We start from the raw sequence: 23768 nt of genomic DNA, 5'->3' as shown, positions 1-23768 counted from the left end.
CCTTACCTTTACTACTACTACTACTGTACTACTAATCCCGCCCAGGGGATCCGATTCCGGCGCCCTCTGCTGGCCAAAGGAAGAATCGCGAGTGCTTGTGGAATTACACTCCGCAGGAAAGGCGGCTGTTCTCCTGTTTCTTTTAATTCGTGTCTAACAGGGAGGTTTGGGGAGGGTCAGCAGTCCGATGCTGCATAAAAGGAGATTGCAAGGAGGCAGATATGAGCACAGGGCTCCAGGCAGAAGGAGCTGCGAACAAGCAAAAGTGCAAGGAAAGAAATAAAGTGAAAAAATTCCTTCCAGTAGCACCTTAGAGACCAACTAAGTTTGTCATTGGTCTCTAAGGTGCTACTGGAAGGAATTTTTTTATTTTGTTTTGACTACGTCAGACCAACATGGCTACCTACCTGTAACTAGAAGTAAAGTGGCTTAGGATCGTCTGAGGCAGCTTATCCGGTTTGGCCCAGGAGAATGCAACACAGATCACTGGTCCATTCTAGGTCAGCATCATTGTCTACACATGGACTGGCAGCTGTTGTCAAGGATTTTCAGACAAGTAACACTCCAAGCCTTACCTGGAGATGAAGTGGATTGAACCTGGGACCTTCATGCAAAGCAGATGCTCACCATTGAGCTGCAGGCGTTTCCCATGAATCACCCCCCCCCCCCGCAGCTGCTCCCCCAGACGCAGCTCAGGCAGAGCTGCAGACTTGGCTTACTAACTGGTCAAACTGGAGATTCCTGCAAACCAGCCAGCACCTAAGGGCCATAGCTCAGTGGTAGAGCATCTGGGAGGACTGGGAGAGACTCCTGTCTGGAACTCGAGAGAGAGTTGCTGCCTGTCAGTGTGGACTATACTGAGCTTGATGGACCATTGGTCTGGCTCTGTATTCGGCTTGAAACGTCAAGCTTCAAGCAGGGGTGCTGTCAAGGCAGGACTTTGGAGGAGACTCCCAGCTGCATGAGCTGGAGGGCTCAGAAATTCCACAAGGAAGTGATGGGGAACCCTCAGTGCCTCAAAAGAGGGGTCCCACGTAAATTCACCAAGTCCAGCCAGGGGTGCCAACTTGAGGGAGGGCAGGTAATATTGAGGGAGGGCAGGTAAGCCCCACCCCACATAATCGATCATATGATGCAGTGCACGCACAGTATTTGAATGGCAAGGCCCATCAACTTTCAGCGGCGGACCTGGCCCCCTCAAATATTTCATTGGGGGCCCGGAAACCCCTAGGTCCCTAGGAGTTGGCTCCTATGAGTCCAGCATATAAAATGACCCCACAGCTCCACCGCTGCAAGGGAGCCTTAATTGATGGTGAAAAACTGTTGTCCATATTTTGCAGAGAGAGAGAGAAACCCTTTCAGATGCTCAGAACCTCGATCAGGTCTCTCTCCTCCTGCCCCCAATAATAAATCCATCACCGATCACGTGTGGCTTTTCGAAGTTCGCTGCTTCGTTCAAAAGTCGAATTTTATTAAACAAGAACCAAACAAAAACGGGGGGGGGGACAAAACCCAAAAAACGAACACCTGACCAATTTTCTCCGGGAACAACTGGGGGGGGGCGGGAAGAGTCTGTTCTGGGAGCAGCCGACACTGGCGATGATTTTGCGGGGCGGGGGCACCAGGCGTATGTCCCGATCCGCCGGCCTCTGTCTTTAAAGTGCTGTTATACATCAACAGTTTACAAGAGAGATGATGGTCGAGGGGGCTGGGAACATAAATAAATATACAGAATAAATAAACCAGCAAATAAATAAAGAATCTTAACGAATACTGGACGGGGGGTGTCGGGGAAATCACAGTACGCTTCTTCTATCCATTGCACATCGCCACTTGGAAGCCCCCCCCCCTCCCCAGACCAAGTCTGTGCCAGGGTGGAGAGTCGTGGACCCAAAAAGTGGAAGAGGATGGAGAGAGAGAGAGGCGGAAGCCTGCCAAGGAACTGGTCTGGGCGGAGAGGGGCGCTGGTGTGACTCCCCGTCTCACACTCCCCAAGTCAAAGGAGCTCGCCTCCGCCCCCTCTCCTGCCTTCCTTACCCTCCACCCTCTCCGAGGTCTTTTCAGCCTGCCTGTGGTCCCAATATCATCGGCGGAACAATCCGACGCAGCCTCTATTTACACAGCGGCGGCGGGGAATGGAGCGCACGTCACTCCGGATTCCCTCGCCTGTCTTATTTACACAGCTCTGCTTCTTCAGATTCAGGCATGGCTTAGTGTCTCGCGGGCGTCCTCCCCACCCAGGATTTCTTGAGTGTGAGTTTGTGTGGCACGCACGCCTCTTCTTCCCCCCACCCATCTCGCTTCCACGCCTCTCTAGCAGCGACGGCTTCCGCCCCAGACTTCTGCGGGGAGGGGGGCGCTGGATGTGGGGAGGGTCGCTCACTGGGGCAGCAAAGGAGGCTTGAAGGAACAGTTCCCGGTGCAGTGGCGGGGAGTCAGCATTTTGCAGGAGAAGTGGTGCAGCGCGTCGTGGGCCTCTGTGGAGAGGGATGCAGGAGGGAGAGAGAGTCAAACGCAGTATAAAACGTCTCCCATGCCAATCCCCCAACACTAATTTCTCATCGGTGAAAACGGGGTGTTAAAATCCATGTTTTGTTTTCTGCTTTATTTCATAAAATTTATAGGCCGCTTGATCATAAAAGCAAACCTGAAAGCGGTTTACAAAATAGATAAAACAATGTATTTATCAATAAGAAAACAACAGCCGTTTAAAAGTTTCACAAAACAATAATAGACTGCATTTCAGTGGGTTTGATTCTATGATTATGTGGCTAAGCACAGATTAAAACTCCTTGACAGCTCAGTGTTGTTGGGGGGTGGGTCTTGACACATTGACCAGGCATCCTCAGAGCCAGAGGTAATGCAATATGGGGTGTGGGACCCTCTATCTTCCTAGCTCTCCCTAAGCAACTGAGCATCCATGAATCCCCTTGCAAACACCCTTAGGGCCCCCAAACCCTTCAAGATCACAGCCAGGGAGGCTTAATCTTCTTGAGGTCCATGCAATCTGGGGGTGGAGCAGCTCCACCCTTGTCATTCAGCCCAGACACTAAGATCTAGCTCTGAGGTTCTGTTCTGGCAGTTCCGTCACTGAGAGAAGTGAGGTTACAGGGAACCAGGCAAAGGGCCTCCTTGGTAGTGGCACCTGCCCTGTGGAACGCCCTCCTGTCAGATGTCAAACAGATAAACAATCATTTGACTTTTAGAAGACATCTGAAGGCAGCCCTGTTCGGGGAAGTGTTTTGTTTGATGTTGTATTGTGTTTTAATTTGTTGAAAGTTGCCCAGAGTGACTGGGGGAACCCAGTCAGATGAGCAGCATATAAATAAGTTGTTATTGTTATTGTTATTATTATCATCATCATCAACAACAACAACAACCATACATCCCTTTTAAATCTTACCTCTGGGTTTTATTAAAATATTATTAATATTTTATTGTTGATATTAATAACCTGACTTGAAAATGTATCAAACCACCCTCCCTCTCTATCTTCACCTCCATGACTGAAGGACGAGAAACCACAGAAACTTGGAAGGAGGAAAAAAGAGGCATTATACTTTATTAACAGTGGTAATCCTATATGTTGGTATAGGGCCAAATTGGTGCCCTCCAGTAGTTTTTGACCGCAACTCAGCAGAGAGTTGTTGCTCAAAACACCTGGAGGGCACCAGGTTGGCAAAGACTGCTTGCCTAGACAAAAGCACACCCTGGTGAGTTCAGTTGGGCTTTACTTCCAGGTAAGTGGATAAGAGACTGTGGCCTTCAAATGTCACTGAATCTGTTGGCACTTGCTTCCAAGCAAATGTGCATAGAATGGAGCTGCTTATAGCCCAAATAAAAATGAGCCTTAGAAACAAGCTGACCTGTCCTTATTGATTGATTGGCTGTATTTATATCCCACCTTTCCTCCAATGAGCTCAAGATGATGGTGTACATGACCCCCCACACACACACACCAATTTAAACCTCACAAACAACCCTGTGAGGTAAGTTAGGCAGTGTCTGGCACAAGGTCACGCAGTGAGCTTCATGTCCAAGTGGGGATTTGAACCCCTGTCTCCCAGGTCCTAATCCAACATGTGGTCACTCCACCACATTGGTTCCTGTGTGGGCTGTTCAAAAGCAGGCAGAGACCATCAGTCTGTGAGGAGCTTTGACTAATGAAAAGGTCTCATACAAAAGATTGGTGCCTATTGTGCCTATTCTGCTCCAAACAAGCCCTTGGGCATAATCTGCGCCAGTGTGGTGCAGTGGTTAGAGTCCTGGACTAAGAGACCAGGGTTCAGATCCTCACACACAGCCATGTAGGTCACTGAGTAACCTTGGGCCAGTCACCATCTCTCAGCCTACCTTACCTTACAAGCTGGTTGTGAGGATAAAAAGGGGAGGAGAACTGTATTCTGCATAAACTGGAAGCTGCCCAGGGTGGTAGATTGGGTACAAATAATGTCATAGCTGCCAAGTTATCCCTTTTTTTAAGGGATTTTCCCTAATGCTGAATAGGCTTCCTCGCGAGAAAAGGGAAAACTTGGCAGCTATGAATAATGTTGTTGCTGCTGCTGTTTTTGTTTGTCCAGCTTCTTGGAGCAAAGGTGGGACATACTGTAATTTAAATGGATCTGATGATGCTGACAATCTGATAATATACATATCAGTATACTCAAGATATTTCTGTTGCTATTGAGTAACGACAGGGGTAGGCAACCTCAGGCCCGTGGGCCGGATGCAGCCCAATTGCCTTCTAAATCCGGCCCGCGGACGGTCTGGGAATCAGTGTGTTTTTACATAAGTAGAATGTGTGCTTTTATTTAAAATGCATCTCTGGGTTATGTGTGGGGCATAGGAATTCGTTCATTTTTCCCCCTTCAAAATATAGTCCGGCCCACCGCATGGTCTGAAAAAGGTTGCTGACCCCTGAGTAACTACATTGATACGGATGAGGGGAGTCCCTCTGATGAGACGTTTTTGCAGAGACACGAAACTCTGATGATGCATAAAATACAGATGATACTGCCCCACCAAACCAGCAGTTTGAGGGGGGCATTTCCCTGCATTTCCAACCAACCTTTTAGCTTCTGCTGAATGGCATAGCGAGCTTTCCTTTCTTGGTCCAGCTCATTGCACAGGGTATCTGGAAAGAAAAGAGGAGAGTGGGTAGGTGGAGATTTAGGAGGCCCCAATAATCTGCCTTCTCTTACACGGGTGTTTCCCAAACTTGGGTCTCCAGCTGTTTTTGGACTACAACTCCCACCATCCCTAGCTAGCAGGACCAGTGGTTGGGGATGATGAGAACTGTAGTTTGGAAAACACTGCCTTACAATATGCTGACAGCCCAGCCAGAAAGGGGACAAGAATCCTCCCTTTCACTTGTGACCCCAAAAGAAAGTGAAAGGCAACAACTGTTGAAGTTTTTAAGGGGACTGGAGAGAGGCTTTGCTAAGGCTTATTGTAGCAGCAAACAATTTGCAAGGGGGGTTGGGCCGACTAACTTCTTGCAGCAAAAGCAATGCCATGTTGCTCTGGAAAAGGGTCTAGCTCAGCGGTCGAGCATCCTCCTTGCATGCAGAAGGCCCCAGATTCAATCCCCATGACATCTCCAGGTAGGACAGGGAAGTCCTCTGTCTAATAAACCAGGCAATGTTAGCAAAACTGAATTAGTTGTATTCCCCACCCCCTCTTTTTTTCATTGTTGCTATACATTGGAAATCAACAAAACTATATATATATTAAAACTATCCCTGAGCTACATCATTCATGAACCCACGGGGTGACTCTGCATCAGGCTGCTCCCTTATGAGTTTTGAGAGCTTAAAGAAAAGGTTGGAATGTGCCCATCTCTGACCCACAGCAATCCTGTGGAGGGAGAGCAATCTGAAGCAAGTCTTGGAAACAAGCAGAAACACTTAGGTGGTCACATATTATTAGGAGCATCCTAGTATCTTAGACCCACTGGTCCCGCTAGCTCAGTATTGTCTACAGCAGTGTTTCCCAACCTTGTGCCTCCAGCTGTTTTCGGACTACAATTCCCATCATCCCTGACCACTGGTCTTGTTAGCTAGGGATGATGTGAGTTGTAGTCCCAAAACATCTGGAGGCACAAGGTTGGGAAACACTGGTCTACAGGAGCTGGTAGCAGTTCTCCAGGGTCCCAGGCAGGGAGGCTCTGCCACGGAGCCACAGTTCCACTATTATTTATCGTCGTCGTCATCCTTCAGCATACATTCAGCTTCTCCTAGTTTGGCTTTACTGGTTAGCTTTGGCTTGGGTAATTATGGGGCACGAGAGGGGGGAGGAGGAGGAGGAAAAATCATCCCCGTACCCCGCACAATTTGCAGCTGCTGCACCATTTCTTCGCGGTAGGCCAGTTCCCTCTTCATCTGGTCTTGAAAGTTATCTGTGGGGTTTAAAAAGGGATCTGTTACTCCCGGGGGAAAAGGAAATCCGGCCAAGCGAAATGTATACAAACGTTGTTCCCGCGCTTCTGAATGTATCAGTCCGGATTAACTGCAGACCCCCGCCACAATCCAAAAGACACAGAAACAATTTCAGACATGCTTTTTCGTTTATAGGTTTTCATTTAAACTGCTTTCTTTTTTCCCCCGTTTAAAAGTGCAAAGGCCATATACAGTGGTACCTCCGGTTTGTATTAGCCCAGTCTGGATTAATTGATAGATTCCTTTCCCGTCCGGCCCGCTTCTCCCACAATCAGAAAAACAATTTCAAAGGTGTCTTTTCGTTTAATTCCCCCCCTCCCCATTTCAGCGTTTATTTTTCAAGGACAAACACTCCCGTATTAATCCGGATTAACTGGTGGTATTTACTCGCACAATCAATCAAGAATACAGAGAAAGCATTTCAGCGGCGCTTTTTCTTCTAATTCCGGGTTCTTTCTCGCTCTGCGCTCCCCCCCCCCGTCCTTTAAAGGAATCTTGGCGCCTGACCTCCCTTAAAAGACAGTGTGTGAAGAGGGGCGGAGGAGCAGCCGCTCTTGTAAACAAGCGAACTGTTTTGAAAGCGGTTGTGAAGACCAGAGCTAAGAAGATCTGGGCGACCTTGAAGACCGGCCCCAAATCCATGCCCTTTCCCCTCCCCTGCAAGAGACCTTTGGCTGCTCCCTTCTCCTTCCCCGCCCAACTAGGCTTGAAAAGTTGGAGAAAAGTCTGGGTGGCGTATTTAATAGTCGCACCCGCCTTGCAGCGACCTCGCTATAGGAGTCCGCAACCCGAATCAAACACCCTTCGAAATGCATGGACTTTCTCCATCTTTAAGATCTCTCAAACAGAATAATTGAGGGGTGATGTATGAATGGAGGAATGCGCGCTCCACCTGCGATTTTCAGTCCTTTTACTATTATTATTAATTATTAATTATTTATTATTATTATTATTATTATTATTACAGTATTGCCTTCCCTTCATCGTAGCGGTTAACAATAATTTTAAACCTCATAATTATAACGAGTTTGAAATTGTTTACGCTCATAATTTATGAGGATAGGAGCGGTCCTGCTATTTTAGAGGGCAGGACAAGATTTAATTCCAGTTCAGCTACAGATTAAACACCCGACGAGGATGACGCCCTCCACACCCTTCAATAACATCGATATCTCGGTTACTCGGGAGTGAGTCAAATTAATTTCCATGGAACCCACTTCCTAGCATTGAGGGCGTTTCATGGGAATTACTCCCAGGTAAAGAGGATTGTGTGCTGGAAATGAATGGAAGAGGAGATTCCTCTCTCTCTCTCTCCTCCAATTCCCCCTGCCTTTCGGGGTGGGAATGCAAGTCCAGTTACCTCCAAAGAATCCGCCTTACAGATACAGCAGTTCGGCTCAAAACCATTCGAGGCAAGCAGAAACTCTGCAAAGGCGCGAAAGAGTTAACCTATAAATTAGCAAATTAATAATCGATCGGCTGCTTCAGCCACGGCGAGAGCGCGGAATATCAGATATCAATTCCTGGCGCCTTCAATTGGCTGAAGGGTTTTAATTTCTGCTTTCCACCTAAACTCCGATTTCCCCTAGGCTAAAGATGCTGAGAGCTTGCCGGTTAGCTCGGTGTTATTTGGACCGGACTTGGAAAGGGTTGCGCTCAACTGCAAAGGGCAGGCAAAGACCCGTTTGGGCAAGAAAGCCAGCGCCTACCCCAATGCAAACTTTGCAAGTGAAACCCACATTTAGTCTTCAAAACCCACAACTAAATTTCATTAGGACCGACCGAAAGGTTACAAAACAGTGGCAAGCCTCAGTGTTCTCCAGAACTCTTCATCAGGTACAATGCAAGATTGCCTGATGAAGAATTCTGGAGAATTCCAAAGCTTCCGCACTCTTTCCTAAAATGTTCGTTGTTCCTAATAAAGGTATCGCCCTACTGTGGATTTTAGAGGTTTCTTTGCTTTTCCTTATGGACCAACGTGGCTCCCTTGGCCTTTTGTGTACATTTTAATCGGATGGTCAACAATCCATTAATTGCAATCCGCTTCATGCAATTTCGCCCTCATAACATGTTTTACTTGTACTCGTTGTAGAAACAGCGGCCCTTTACAGAGACTTAAGGAAGGCGGTGCATATACCTTTCAGACTTTGGAATTCCCGTTCCAGTTTTTTCCTCAGCTCCATTTGCTCCATGAGGAGTTTTTGCAACTCATCTGTGAAGAAAAGAATATTGCGTTGAGCCCAGAGGGAGAGTCGGGGTACGTGGACCCCAATCCTCTCATTTCCCCATGGGGAATCATAATTGTAGAGCTGGAAGTAACCTCAAGGGTCATCTAGTCCAACCCTAATATAAGAGATCTTTATTAGAGAGAGAAAGAGAGAGGGAGGGAGATTGGCAGCTAGGGCATTTAAATTTGTCAAAAACCTATTCTATTAATTTCGGGTTGTTGCTATTTTAAAAGAAAATCAAAACAAAACAAATACACCCACTGCATCTTCACTACCAGCGCAGTCCAACGCCTGTTTACTCAGAAGTAAGCCGCTTGATTCCCAGGTCAGTAGCTTCCTTGAACCCAAGCTGCAAATCTAGGCTGGGGAGGTAAGGACCCTCCTTCCATATATTCTCTCTGGTGCGCCCTGAGCCGGTGAGGAACCACCCATCTCACTCTCCTGCTTGGATATTAACAAAAGACCCTTTAAATCTCTCCATTCCATACCACAGCAGAAACCCATAGCGAGGCTGTCAATGCGCATTATGAACGGGCTTTCCCCCGCCCCCGCCCCCCATGGATAGATAGATCTAGAAATTAGGCTCGATGGGCCACAGATCTCGAGGAATGGCTGCTAATACGTCCCTCTCAAATCTACATTAAGACAGGCAGGCGAGCCAACAGGGTCTCCTGACGCAGAAACTTGAATGAAAAACGGGGGGCAGCGAAATGCGGGAGGCAGCGCGTTTGCGTGACTGGTGACTGAAGAGCGAGGAAGACGTTTGGGCTACGGAGTGCAGACAAGAGAGACTGGATGTAGGCAGACGACGGGGAAAGCGAGAGAGTTTGTGTAAATAACAAGGCATGTATTTAATAAGAAAAGAACTACAGTTTCTCCCCGGTTAGTTGGTTAATGTTAAGAGGAGTCTGCTGGAGGCCCATCTCGTCCAGCATCATAATCTCACACTTTACTTTACTTTATACCAGGCACCCCCAAACTTCGGCCCTCCAAAAGTTTTGAACTACAATTCCCATCATCCCTGACCACTGGTCCTGTTAGCTAGGGATCATGGGAGTTGTAGGCCAAAACATCTGGAGGGCCGCAGTTTGGGGATGCCTGCTTTATACTTTATTACGGTCAAAGACCAGCTCTTATAAAAATCCCTTTGGAAGAACAGTTCCAAGGAACATAACATATATGTGACACTTTATACAACAATAAAATTGATATTTGTAAATGCAATGCGCATGGGGGTACTTAAAACTTAAACCTTAAAACTTAAAAAGCTGCCGCAGAAGACTGGGCCTAGATCGCTCGGACGGCTGGTTATTCTCAGGAGAAAGTCTGTGTTTGCATATCTGGACACAGAATCTGGCGACCGTCCTGGTTATCTTCTGGTCTTTGCCTAGCAGGATCAGGTCCCATATTTGCTTTTCCGGGAGGCCTACTGACTTTGCCAGTATGGGGTCCAGGATCTCCCTCCGTGCCTCTTCATAGAAGGGGCGTCTGAAGAAAAGGTGCTCTGGGCTTCCTATTTTCCTCAATGGGCAGGCGCAGAGTCTTTGTCATAATCTCACAATTGCCAACCAGATGCCTTTGGGAAACCCACAAGCAGGATCTAACCACAAGAGCCCTCTCCCCTCCTCTGGTTCCCAGCAACTGGGATTCAGAAGCATTCTGCCTCCAGCTGTGGAGGAAGACTATAGTCATGGTGGCTAGCAGTCACTGATTAGCCCTCTCCTCCATGAATTCATCCAATCATCATTAAAGCCATCTAGGTTGGTGACCATCACTTCCTCCAGTGGCAGTGAGTTCCACAGTTTAACTGCACGCTGCATGAAGAAGCACTTCGGTTGGACTCCAGCAGGCTGGGGCTGATGGGAGCTGGAGTCCAACAACATCGAGAGGGCACCAGACTGCGGGGTGGGGGTGGGGGCTGAGCTAGAAGATAACAGGGAAGGAGGTCCGGGAGGAGAATCGCTGTGGATTAGCCCTTTGTGAAAGTTATCCTTAGATGCTTTCCACTGTCCCCGACCTTCTTTGCGCAGGCCCCGCTCCTCTCACCGCTCCCTTCCCTTGTCCAGCAAAACCACAAAAAAGGCACTCTTACCTCTCGCAAGGTTCCCAATATCTTTCTCCCCCAGTTGAGTCCCGGTGACGTCAATGCTGACCACCTCATCTCCTGGGCCCAGGAAAGATGAAAGGCAAAGGGTGAGAGCTGATTCCGCCCCCGCTCCCCCAAAACACACACACACCCTGGCAAGTGTAGGGGAAACCCACCCACCCCCGCCCCATCATCTGTCCTTGGCGGGCGGGGAGCAATGGACAACTCGGAGGAAACAAAAGAAGAGATGCAGTTGGTGGAGATTATCATACATTTGATAATCAAAGTTTCCGAGTCCTTCTCGACATTTGTGCACATGTTGAAATAAAAGACCCCGATCGTCTCTCCAATATCACGCGATGACATGCACGTGTGGACGGACCGGCATTGGCCTAACAGCATGAGCAAATCCTCCGTGTAACCTGTCATGGCCTCAGACACCAGACAGAGCCAGTTCAGGCATTTAAGAGCAGAACTGTCAAGTGATGCTCACGCACGTGTGAACTCAGCCTTCCTAACATTGCCATCGCTTCCAGGCACACCGCGCTTGCACCCGGTCGCTAACATCTCCTCTGGGTCCTGCTAGGCTTGTCCTACCTCCTATTTACCTACTCTATATATTACAATATACTGTAGAGCCTTAAAGCGTGTAGCAGCAGATTTTAGAAGTCTGGCACAAATCCGGCAGAATTGGGAACACATTTACTGGACACGTTAGTTCTCGTCTGAAAAAATGGGCATAATGGCGACATCTCTCACACACTACTAGTCACGACGAAACCTAACAAAGATGGCTCTGAAAATGCAAAAGTGACCTAGAGTTTAGAAATCCCTGCCGCCTCCTTCCTTGCAGACTCAGTAAGTTTGAGCTCAGCTTCAGCCCTACACACCACCCGACCATAGGCACGTGTGAATGACCGTTCACAGATCTAAGCGCCATCCAGAAGATTTGCATACTGCTGCGCTAAACGCTGGGTGCTACTAATTGCACATTAAGGTTAGACTATGCAAACGACCTGCGCTCCCACGTCAACCAGACCGCAGCTTAAGCGGTTTCCGGGTCCTTGGGGTGGGACCCTAAGGTGTACCCAGTCGGAGAGTAAGCCCCGTCGCGTCCAATTGCTTACTCATTGGCACCTTTCACTTAAGAGGGGGGGATTTCCAAGGAAGCCCGCAGACAGTCCCGGGACTGGCTCTCGACTAAATCGGGCTGTTGTTGCAAAGGGGCTGAGAAAGACTCTGGCAGGAGAAAGCTTCGAAAAGCCCCGCGAGGGAATCCAGGTGTCACCCTCCTACATTAACTACCGACTGAAAATTTCAAGAGGGCGGTTTGACCGGGGGCGGGGGCCAGAGCAGCAGCCGCCCTTGAATGGAAACCAAGCGGTTTCTTTCCAGCCAAATCCCGCTGCTCCTTTGCGCGGAAAATTTATCACCGAAATTACAGAGAAGCGTGGAAGGTGTCGGGAAGGGAGACAGCGAGGAGTCCCAGCCCCCCTTCCCCCGTTTAAGGAGGCCTTGATTTGTAACATACCGTCACCATTCCTTCGTTTTCTCTCTCTCTTCCTAACTTCAACTTTAAATATTTATTTACCATGTATTGGAGGGGGGCGGGGAGTAAACCTCTCATTGAGATCTCTAATACACCTGGCGTTTCTTCTCCCCTTTTAAACTGGGAGGGCTGCCTTAGATTATTTAACTACAGTCCAATATATCAGTTCTGAAAAAAGATGAACTGTGCTCACATGGGCCAAGCGGGGGGGGGGCAGGGGGCAGTTGCCCCCCAATCAAGTAAATCAATAAAAATATTTAACTAACTGTGGCTCTGCCCCCCTAATATAAAGCCCCCCTCCCAATAAATCCTGGCTCACGTCTTTCTGCCGCCACACTCACGTTAACTTCGGAGAAGTTGCATTCGTGCTACATTACACATTGAACTTTAGACCGAAGCCCTGGGACGGGGGGGGGAGTTTTATACCCATCGAAGTAGCCCTAAAGGAGCCTGGACCAACCTGGGACCTCCGCCCCCACCCCCAACTATTTTCAACTACAACTCCCATCAGTTCCAACATTATATAGCTCTGCTGGGTGGATGGAATTGTAGTTCAAAGGAGCTGAAGTTGTTAAAAAAAGGCGGGGGGGGGAGGGCCCATGAATTACTTGGGAAGTCAATATTAACCACTATTGACACGAAGGGTCGTTTCCGGTGCCAGTTCGACTCAAGAGTTGACCCACTGAAATTAATGATCATGGCTAACTTTGGTACATTCATCTCAATGTCTCTGCTGTGCGTAGGACTTCGTTGAATACAGCTCCTACGTTGACATTCCTTTCACTGCCACTGAGTACATAGTAAAAATGCTCACAGCTATTTCTCTCCCAGCCCGTTAAGAGAATACAAAAAAAGAAGTTGTGAAATTTGATACGGAATAGACCCGGGAGGGGAGGGACAGGGAAGTCGGGGACAAGATATTGTTAGAGATATTACTTTTCTTTTTTCTTTTTGTGCTTTTTCTTTTGTTTTTCTTAATATTTCTTTTCTATTTTTTAAGCTTTTGTATTTTTGTGTGGTATTTTTTTTCTATTGTAAAAATTCCAATAAATATAATTATAAAAAAAAGAGAGAATACAAGTGGGAACTACTGCAAAGTTTTCCCTTACAAAGTCCATGTCTGTGTACAGAGGCTCAGTGAAGCCTCTGGCCAGAACAGGACTCATAGCAGACCCGGTTGTCTTGATGCTACCTTTTATCCTAAGTTTGTGGCGGTCTTAGTGCAGCCAGATGTTTCGGGCAAAGAGTCCCGCCATGACTGCTCGAGGTGGTGGGACTTGAAGTTCAAAACATCTGGAGAGAATCAAGCCCGGAAAGGCTGTTTTAGGGGCCGTAACTCCAGGTGTCCCAGCAAATCTAGGCACCGAGTCCTTCGCTAACAATCAGCATCAACCAACCCTTCTCTTCCAACTGAGAAGGAATTTATTATTATCTCGGTCAATTAAAACAGGGGTGGCAATGAAGGCACATCCCAGCGAATCTCGGCTGCCAATAAGTCTCCTTTGGTTGAAGGTGAACCTGGCCATTAGCCGATGGGGACAACTGGCCTGGCCGGATGGCTAAACTACTCCAAGAGCAGGGGGCATAGCCTGAGATCCTCTGATCCACCTCCTATGCGCTGCTACTTCTGCAGGGTAGGTCTCCGAGGTAAGAGGTGCCTTTAAGAACACATTTGCTAACCTGGTGTCCTCCAGTTGTTTTGGATTGCAACTCACATCAGCCCCAGCCAGCAGGGCCATAGGACATTGGGAGGTGATGCAGTCCACAAAACCTGGAGGCCACCAGGTTGGGGAAGGGCTGGTTTCAGGGCCGCCCACCCTCCTTTTTCCAAAGTCAGCACATCATTTTACCTCTGTCGGTGTGGGCTGGGCTGGGCTGGGCGACGCTCCTTTGGTTCTGATAGGATTTCTTGCTCTCCAAATCCTCAGCTGTCGAATGATTGTCTTCTTTATCTGGTTCTTAGAGAGAATAAACCGATTTTGCAGCATAGGCAACGAAAGTATGAGCCTGATATATCCTTAATTACATAATTAAGGACAAAGTCCTCGTTAAAGCCTTCTTAGGGGACAGCCTAATCGCCTTGCCGAGGAAAGGAGCTTGCTCCTTGGGAGGCTTTTATCCCATCAGTTTTCTAACCACCACCCCCTCCACCCGACCCCTTCCTCAAGAAACGTTCCCAGCTGCCCTCCTTCTATGGGGTGGGCGTGCGGCGGCGGCTGCGCTTCAAAGAAGTGGGCTTTGCAGAGTCTCTCCTTTGGAGAGTTGAAAACATTGCTATACGACCCCCGGAAAGAGCATGCTTGATTAAACGCCTGCAGGGCACTGTCTATTTTCTTCTCCCACCCCACAAATAAATAAATAAAGGCAATAGCAATATTAGATAAACAATATTGGCAGGTGAAAGTTTTGTTTTTAAAAAATGACCTCTGGTTTATTTGAAACGTGCGGCCAAATATTATTTTTTTAAGGAAGTGGAAACGTTTTGACATCAATTCAAACAATTATTAAGACTTTTGGAATCAAACAAAAATTCCGCCCCTGATGCTTCAAAGTATGTCTAGGCACGTGGTTCATACTTACCATTCCTCTCCGGAGTGCAGAGGTACGGGGTTGTCTGGGGGCCCAGAGGGGTGCTGGCTTTGAGAACTTGCGACCGATCCTCTCTGTCTTGTGGATACACCTGAGAAAGAAACAGCGCAACAGTTGCATTTATTCTTATTTTTCCTATGCTCCATTGTTTATTTTTTAATTCTATTTGTTAATTAATGTTATGCCGCCGCGGGAAAATCTCTCTGAAGCAAAAAAATGAGACCCCCCCAAAAGCGTTCCAAATGCAGCCAAATTGGAAACTATTCTTTGTCGTCGTCCCCTCCCAGCTTTTCCGAAAACAAGACCCTGCTCCAGCTCAGCTCAGAAAACGAATTGTCCATTGGGGAGAGGGAAAGGAGGGGGGGCGGTTTCCGGCGGGTGTGTGTGTAAAAGGTCTCTTGTCCAGCACAGAAAAAGCCACTTCACCTGCGATCTCCTTAGAGGTATCTTTATTAGGGACAGTAGAGAAAATTAGCCCCCTTCAAAGTCAGCCTTGGAACTCAATAGTTTTTCAAAGCCTGCAAGTTTCTCTCCCCTCTGACCAGCCTACCCCCCCCGCATCACCCCCACCTTTCCTTTCTCAGCTCTTCAAATCTAGCAGCACATTAATTCTATCAGCTTCAACCAATAGATCCTGGGATGGAGGGAGAGACGACTCTTCCCAGGTAATCCGTGTCCTTATAGTTCCCAGGGGTCGTCCCTAAAACACTTCGTGTCTAAACAGTGGGGGGGAGTGGACCCAGGAAGTTGGGGGGAGTGTTGATTTAAGGAGGATTCATGCTGGTGATCCAGTCCCATCGGAGGTAGTTAAAATGGGGAGGGAGAGGGAGAGGGAGAACTCTCCTTTTCAGCTAAGCGAGACACCGCTCTCCTCCCACCCCCCAGAAAGGGGGTGGGGGAGTCCTCGCGATGGCAGTCCCTTGACCCCTACCCATATTGTATTATATCGATTAGCGTCCCCTCGCTTATTCCTAGCGTTGATAACTCTCCCTCTTGTCAACTGTTTTGCGCGGGATGGGGACTAGAAACTTGCGTTGCCTCGCTCCAGGCGTATAGCCGATCCACTCTGCGTCTCTTGCCTGAGGACTGCGCTCCGACTTTTAGGGTCTTTGCAAGTAGGTCGGTTCATATAACAGCGGGCCAGTCACTGCCTTCACTCAGCCTAATCTACCTCACAGGGTTGTTGTTGGCATTAAATGGGGGGGGGGACGACGACCATGTACCACACCTGCAGTCCCTTGGAGGAAAAGGTGCGCCAGAAACGTGGTAAATAAATAAACAAGGATTTAAAAACTCTCTGTGGGGAGAGTGCTTCCTTCCCAAATCCATTTGATTTGAAGCGTCTTTCCAAACGCTGTCTTGGTGCGCCCCTTTGACTGTTGCTGGAGCAACCTGGTTCAAAGCCACCGCCTCTGCCATAGAGAAATTGGGGCGGGTGAGGCAAGTCCTCTGGGCTTCTTATTAATTAGATGCCTGCTATGGCATCTGCCCCTCGATTCCGGGCGAGCTGGGATCTGTCCACGGTGCTGAAGACAGCGCAAGGGCAGCGCGGTGCTTTCGCAGCGTTTGCGGTCTTTTTGGCAACGGGTGGGATGCGGACTTTCAAAGGCATAAATTAACCGAACTGGAAATGTTTTGACACTTCGGCTGCAATCAGGGTCAACCCACCGCCTTCTCCCAGCCCAGGCAGGTACAGTCATGGAGAATCGTATCACGTGGTTCAGGGCTGGCCTGGTTCAAGCCTCTACGGCCACCAATATCCCTTCAATGCGTTAGGAGGGCCTCACTAACTTGTGCTGAGTTTGCCCAGGGACATGGAAAGCTCTTTCATACTAAGTCAGGTCATTGGTTCATCTAGCTCAGTATTACTTACACTGACTGGCAGCGGCTTTCCAGGGTTCAGAAACAGGGATCTCTCCTAGCTTTGCCTGGAGGTCCCGGGATTCAACCTGGGACCTTCCGCATACAAAACAGGTCTTCTAGACCCCTGAGCTACGGCCCGGCCCTTCTCCTAAAAATGTGGGAAGTAATTTGCAATTAAAGTGGGGTCACTTGGTCCAGCATCCTTTGCTTGCCTGGCCTGTCTTTTTAAAAATATTAATAATTCCACAACCTAGTTGACCAGATTAAAAACAACAACTTTGAAACCTCTCAGACTTGTTTTCAATCTGCAACTGAAAGCCATTCGGTCTCACGCAATTCAGCTTTACTCAGAGTAGACCCATTGAAATGAATGGACCTACAGTATGTTAATCGTGTTCATTAATTTTCATGGGTCTGGTGTTGGATCCAACCATTGGTGTCTGAACTCCTTCCTCTCTCCCCTGGAAGAGTCTCCCCGCATCCCTGTCTCCCCAAGACGACTTTTATCCCGAGTTCAGTAAAACCTTGCGCTCCTGCAGGGTCAGGTTAAGAGGCCTTTAGCATTTAGAATATTGTGATGCACCCCTCCAGTCTAGTATGTAACGCAGAATAAAAACAATACTAAAAGCGGGCGAAGTGCGTGTAGTGGGATGAAAGGTAGTCTAACAAAAAGTTATGATTTTCCCCGACCACAGACAACCAATTCGGTGTATTTAAAAATATATATGTCAAATTCTTAAAAATAAAATATCGATTTGTGAGCGTGTGTCCCTGTTTTGCTGGTGTCCCAAGCACGTGCTTAGTCTGCCTATTGGGAAATCCAGAGCTGCACTCGCGAGCAAAACCTCGACGCTCAGGGTCAATCTTTCCTATTACTATTGATATTCTAGACCAGAGATGACTCAATAATCCCAATTGTTTAACAAACTACAAACGGTCCGTCTTCCCACCCTCCTTCTTCTAAGTAATGCCTGCTTATCTCAAGTAATGGTGTGGAGGAGGGCAGGGGGGGGGTCCTTATCGGGCAGGACTGCAAGCTCCCGTCTGATTAGGAACATGCATTGCTGGGCTGAGCCTGGGCTCCCTATTTCTTAGCCACTATTTTGCGCAAAGGTTGTGGAAAATCAGCAAGAATAACGAAGTAGAAGGTCCCACAACCACAAGCCCGAGGTCTTGTCCTAAACCACCCACCCACTTGCATCTGGCGGCCATGGCTGGGAGAAAGTCTCTCAAGAACACCCCCTGCCGCGCGCGCGACCTCCCAATCCGGCGCTGGAGAGCCGCCCAGGCCTAATTCTGAGAGACTCACACCCTCTCTATCGTGGTGGAATTCGGGGCGAGGACGGGAGTAGCAGGAACTGGCATCGCCGCCCTTTGTTCCCACCCGGCTTCCTGATATCACCCCTCCTCGCACCTCATAGCCGCCCCTGCTGTTGCTCCTTGCCGGGGGGCTCCCTTCGGGCTCCAGGGCCTTCTCCGCAGGCTTCTCCGCGGCCGCCAGGACGCCGACGCTGCCAACGGCTGCAAGAGGCTCCTCGGTCTCGGTCAAGAGAAGCTGCTGGGGAGGAGAGGCTTCCTCGGCTTCCTCGACGGGCACCTCGTCCTCGTCCTCGTCCTCAGGAAAGCGGTTGGATTCGACGTCCACTTCGGGCTCGTCCACCGTGTCGTTGCCCGGAGAGAGGGAGCGGTAGCTGGAGCTACCCTCGCTGAGGAAGTCCGGTGAGAGGTAGCCCGGGCAGCCGGTGGGGCCTCCATAGGCCTCGCGAGTCCCGTAGAGCTTAGCTATGCTCTCCGCGTCTTTCACGACGGGGCGGAAGGCAGACAGGTAGCTGCCTTTCCTGGGCAGGGGCAGCGGGGGCAGCAAGGCTTCGTCCCCGGACCGCTCCTCCTCCCCGACGGCCGCAGCTCTGGAGAGGGCGCTGGAGCAGCGCTCGCCGTCGGCGGCCCCGGAGCCCGAGCCTTCCTGTGGGGTGGCGCTGCTGCGCTCGCTGCCCGACGGCTCCGACCCTTCCAGCTCCACGTGGCCGTGGCCCCGCAGGCCCAGAGGTTCTACTGCGGCGGCGGCTGCGGCGGCGGCCGCGGCTACAACAACCGCCGTGGCGGCCGCCTTGGCCTGACTCTGGGCCGGGTAGGGCGGCACCGGGAGACTCCCGGAGGCCGGCCAGAACATGGGGAAGGACGGGTAGACTCCGCTGTCCTTAGCCGAGCCCCCCGGTTGCTGCTGAGGCTGAGGCGGGTGGGGGTGCGGCGGCCCCCAAAACATGCCCTGCGGCAAACCACCGGCTTTGACCTGGTCGCCTCCTCCAGCGCCTCCCAGGGAATCGTCCTGCTTTTTGGGGCAGAGCCCGAAGGCGGCGGCGGGGAAGCCGTAGGGGGGCGGGAAGAGAGGCGGCGGCAGTTTCTGCAGCATCCCGAAGCCCTTGCTGGGCACCGGGATGACCGGGTAGCTTCGCACGGCGGCGGCCGGCCCGTGCGCCCCCGCGGGCAAGCCCAGCCCGCCGCGCTCCCCGGGCTGCTCCTCGGCGCCGCTGCAGCGCAGGCTCTTGTGCACCGGGGGCAGGTCTTGAAGGGCGCTCTTGGCCGCATGGGAAGCGCTGCCGCCGCCGCCGCCGCCGCCCGCCCCGTGTAAGGAGAAGGTCCGCTTGCGAGTGCCGCCGTTGAACATAGCCTTGACGTCCTCCCAGGCGTGGCTGAGGTCGTCGGTGGCCGTCTTGTCGCTGAGCTTGAGGTGGCGGCGCCACGAGTTGAAGTTGGCGGCGTCGGGCTGCGTGTACTTGGCCTCGGGGGTGCGGTGGGAGTGGAAGATGAACTTGTTGGGCGAGAAGTACATGCTGCAGTAGCTGCACTTGATGCACTTGGCCCGCGAGCTGTTGTAGCGGGCCGGGATGAAGCTGCCGCGCGAGCCCCAGGCGCACTCGTGCACCACGTCGAAGGCGAAGTTCTCCGGCAGCTTGGGCGGCTTGTGCTCGCCCAGGAAGGACTTGCAAAGGCGCTCGGCTTCCCGCTTGGTGATCATGCCGCAGCGCCGCGAGGAGATGGGCATGGCGCCGGCCCGACGGAGAATTTCCAGCTGCACCGGGGTGCACTGCACGCAGGTGATCCCCAGCGCGACCCGACGGTTGTGGATCTCATTGTAGCTGTAGTTCTTGAGCAGCGTGTTGGAGATCTGCGCCAAGCACAGGCGCTCCTGCCCGTCGATGACGAGCGACACGATGGGCACGCCATACAAGGAGGTCTCCCCGACTTGGTTGGGCTTCAGGGGGCTGGCGCCCGAGTAAGGCTGCAGCTCCTGCTTGGAGTGGGGCGAGGAGGAGGAGGAGGAGCCAGAGTCTCTCCCAGTTCCCAGCTGACTGGCGGCGGCCAGCGACTCCATCTCCCCCCCAGATGGCCGAGCTCCTGCGAAGGAAGAAGGAGAAGAAGAAGCACTCAGGACGGGAGGAGGCTGCCAACATTTTCTTACGAAGCGGTGGGGTGGCGGCGAGGAGGGGGAAGCCGCGGCTCGGGGAGGGGGCTGGGCGGGAGAGACTCGACCAGAAGCCCAGAGGCTCGCCGTCGAGGCAAGAGCCGTCGCCGGAAAGAAATGAGGACAGACCCAAGTTCACCGACAGCCGGGCCCAGTCGATCCAGCCGGGCGAAAAACTCCTTTGGGTGGGTGGCGGGGGGGGGGGGGGAAGCACCTGTCACTGCACCCGCCCCTCCCTTCCTCCTTCCTTTTAGGCGAGGGAAATGTGGTTCCTTCTTGACCCTCTATCGGAAATTGTTGGAGCCTGGGAACCCCATCAAACTCCACTGCCGCCACCCCTCGAACGATGCATTTCGAAAGTCCGCAAATATTGCGAAAGAGACAAACGTTGCTTGTTGTTTTTAGAAAGACAGAGACACACACACAACCATGGTGGAGCCTGAGGCTAAACACTGCCCTGGCTGGGGTTTCAGGGTGGTTTACAGTAAAACAAACAAACCCATCAAAGTCCCAAAAATGTCACACGCATGACTGGGGAGAGCGTGTGACAGCCTCCCCAGAACAAAGTATCTTCTCTGCGTTTCTCCTTCACATTCACTCATGGTCTCTCTTTTTAAAAGGGCTGAGTTCTTTTTTAGGAGGGGGGATATGTTTGTGTTTGTTTGTAAATCCTCGCGCATATGTTATGGTGTGTGTGTGTGTGCATGCGATATATAGTCAACAACCACAACAGCAACAACACTATTAGGAAAGCAGCAATTGCTTCCACGGGGGGGGGGGGAGAAAACGAGGCGGCTTTAATTAGAGCAGCAGGCAATTGTATTTACACGTTAGAGGAGCTACCCACCGAATCCGGAGCCAAAGCGCCCGGCTCGCTCCCGCTTTAGACGGCCAGGATCAAGGCTGGTTTAAATACACTCGCTGCCTTTCTTAGCCTGAGCAGTAATCCGGCCCCAACATGGTGCCAGATGTATTTAACAAAAAAGGAAAAGGAAAGGAAAGGAAACAAACCAACAACCAACTCTGGGTTTTCCTGCTGCCAAACAGAAGAGGGGGGTTGAAAAATTAGGAAAAGATCCAGGGGCTTCCAAACAACCAGAAAAGGGGGGAGGTGAGTGGGGGAAGCCAGTCCAAGTTGCTTTTATTGCCCCCCTCCCCTCCCTGTATGGGTCTCTAATTTCTAAATAGGGTTGATGGAACAGACTTGAAAGTAGTTGAGCATCGTTGGAAAGTCCCCCTCCCCCGTTTTCTAATGTCTTTACAGGAGATTAGGAGCAAGGAAGATTACTTAACCGTGCCACTTAAAGAGTCCACCGTCACGTTAAAAGAAAATAAAAAAGAAGGAAGTGGGGGAAGCGGAGCAGCAGAAGGGGACCCTGAGCCAAGCGAAGGAGCTTACCCAAACAGGATCACCCCGGATTAAGTAAGAGGCTTTCGTGGTAATTACACAGAATAGTCCAGACGTTGGTGCCTCGCTCAAATGTGAATACAAACTTCCTTTCTCCCCCCACCACACACATCTCACATCTTCGTCTTCCCCCGCCAAAAAATGAAAATGAACATGCAAAGAAACAGACTTCAATCACCAGAAGACAGATTGTTTAAAACATAACAAGAAAAAGGGAAACGCGAAATAAACAAATGCGCCGTGAAAATTACATTTTCAAAGGACATCAATACGCAAAGCAAGACCTCTCGCTGGGCCTGTTTTTTTTTTTTAATTGTATTTGCCCTTTTTAAAGTGGAGGTTTCTGGGGAAAGTGGCTGATCTCCGGCAGCGGCCGCGAAAAGAAAACCAAACCCGAAATCAGGAAGGAAATATTTATACCGGTATTAGATTAAAAACGAATATGCACAGAGAATACAAAAATATAACAAGCAGGAAATAAGAGGAACCAACAAACAGTCGCAAGGCAGGCAGGCGAGGCTCCCCAAACAAACCTGCAAAATTAGAGGAATCTGGGGAGGCGAGATTATTATTATTATTATTATTATTATTATTATTATTATTATTATTATTATTATTATTATTCTTTGCAGAGGCGGGTGAAGAATAGCCGAGGCCGAGCTCGGTTTTCCCAAAGAAGTCTTTGCAAAAGCAACCGTTGCGAGTGCCAAGCCAAGCGGTCTCTGGTACTATTCCCCACCACCACCCAAAAAAACCCCAACCAACCAAGCTTTGGTTAAGGCAGACGCGGACAGGGGAGAGGGGCTTACCGTCGGCAAACAGACGGTTTCCTCTGCCCCAAATCCTGGACGGGCTAGGAGCCTCCGGCCGCGGCGCGGAGTTTCATTGGGGCTGCTCCAGGCGGCCGCCTGCCCTCCGCCTCCGTCCGTCGGTTTGGAGATGCGAGCAGGAGGCTGACCACATGGTTAAGCTTCACAGGAAGAGAGAGAGAGAGGGAAGAAGGAAGGGGAAAAAAGAGGAAGGAAGGAAGGAAAGGAAGGAGGGAGGGAGGGAGCGAAGGAAGGAGGGGAGGGAGAGAGAGAGAGAGGGAGAGGAGAAAGGAAGATCCTGATCCTTAGCTGAAGACGTTGTACATTGATCCAGTGACAGCTAAAATAATAGGAAGGCAACTCCCACTTAGCAGCACCAACATATTTACCCGAAGTGCCGTCGGGACTCTGGCGCGTGTCAATCATCCCGCGGCGCCAGTCAATCAAAACGCAGACGGGGCTTCTTTAAGGAAAAACAGATTGCCGGCTTGGGGGGTGGGGCGGTGGGGGGGGCGTTGCGGGGGGAGGAGGAGGAAATTCGGTGCGAAGCAGCCGCCGCCGCGGGCGCCGAAAAGGTAAGCGCGCGGACTTTTCTCTCTCTCTCTCTCTCTCTCTTTTTGCACACCTTTCCCCGGTCAGGTATCTTCCGAGGAGGGCTGGGGAGAGAAAGGGAGGCTTGGAGAGGTCACCCCCTTTCGAGGCCACACGCTAGGAAGAACCTTTTAAGCTCCCCTCCTCGCGACTGTTGCTTGCTCACCACCAACTGGGGCTCCTCGGTTTCCCTGCTCTGTGTACCCCCCCAACCCCCAGGGCGGCTGGTTTTATTAAAGAGAAGTGGGGGCAGGGGCTGGGGGCCTGAGGTGTGATGATCATTGATATTAAAGGGGCAGCGGGCTACGGAGTGGAAGGTGATGTTTATTCCACCTCCTCCCCGACCACCTGGACTTCGACAGCGCCGCGGAACCACTTAATTTCGCGGGACGCGGGACGACCCCCCCAGGAGCTGTTAATATAGAATTTTGGGGTTGGATGGGGAAGGTCCAGCATGTCAGGGCCACAGAGTGCAAAAGAAGGTATTTCTGGGCAGAGAGGCTGCTAAAACGCTGGAGCTTTTACCACCTGTCTACGCGGCTCAGGTCTCTGCCCCGCAACCCCAATCAAACTGTGCAGAAAGGCCAGAGTCCCGCTGGCTAATTTTTTTCCCTCTCTCTGCCTCTCTCCTGCTTTTCTTTTTCCTCTCCTGCCGTCCCACTTTTATTTCCTTCACCACAACTGAAAACCAGAAATGGGAAGCGGGTGGGTGGAATCTGAGCAACCCCTCCCCCCAAAATAACAG

General features: G+C 50.6%; 1 protein-coding gene across 2 annotated transcripts; it reads right to left on the bottom strand.

Annotated features, from left to right (window-relative positions):
- Positions 1-2269: 2269 nt before the first annotated feature.
- SKOR1 (SKI family transcriptional corepressor 1) lies at positions 2270-20125 on the bottom strand. 2 transcript variants are annotated; one of them, XM_088656949.1, is made up of 8 exons: positions 18167-20125; positions 14881-14980; positions 14151-14258; positions 10758-10829; positions 8575-8649; positions 6323-6397; positions 5069-5134; positions 2270-2477 (listed from the first exon to the last, which is right to left on the bottom strand). In XM_088656949.1, exons 1-8 carry the CDS (start codon positions 20123-20125, stop codon positions 2380-2382), a joined length of 2553 nt encoding a protein of 850 aa, XP_088513075.1. In that variant the 3' UTR covers positions 2270-2379. The 2 variants fall into 2 exon arrangements, with proteins under 2 accessions (XP_088513075.1, XP_088513076.1); XM_088656950.1 differs by lacking the exon at positions 14151-14258.
- Positions 20126-23768: the final 3643 nt, after the last annotated feature.

Source organism: Zootoca vivipara, chromosome 13 (genome assembly GCF_965207765.1).
Source record: "Zootoca vivipara chromosome 13, rZooViv2.hap1.1, whole genome shotgun sequence".
Classification (NCBI taxonomy): domain Eukaryota; kingdom Metazoa; phylum Chordata; class Lepidosauria; order Squamata; family Lacertidae; genus Zootoca; species Zootoca vivipara.
The sequence above is the reverse complement of the archived record's forward strand: the minus strand, read 5'-3'. Positions and strand labels throughout refer to the sequence as shown.

Coding starts and splice junctions, on each gene's coding strand:
- SKOR1 (XM_088656949.1), bottom strand. CDS start 20,125: ATGGAGTCGCTGGCCGCCGCCAGTCAGCTGGGAACTGGGAGAGACTCT. Junction 14,259..14,880: donor CTGCACTCCGGAGAGGAATG/GTAAGTATGAAC, acceptor ATTCTCTCTAAG/AACCAGATAAAGAAGACAAT. Junction 2,478..5,068: donor CATTCAGCAGAAGCTAAAAG/GTTGGTTGGAAA, acceptor CCCTCTCCACAG/AGGCCCACGACGCGCTGCAC.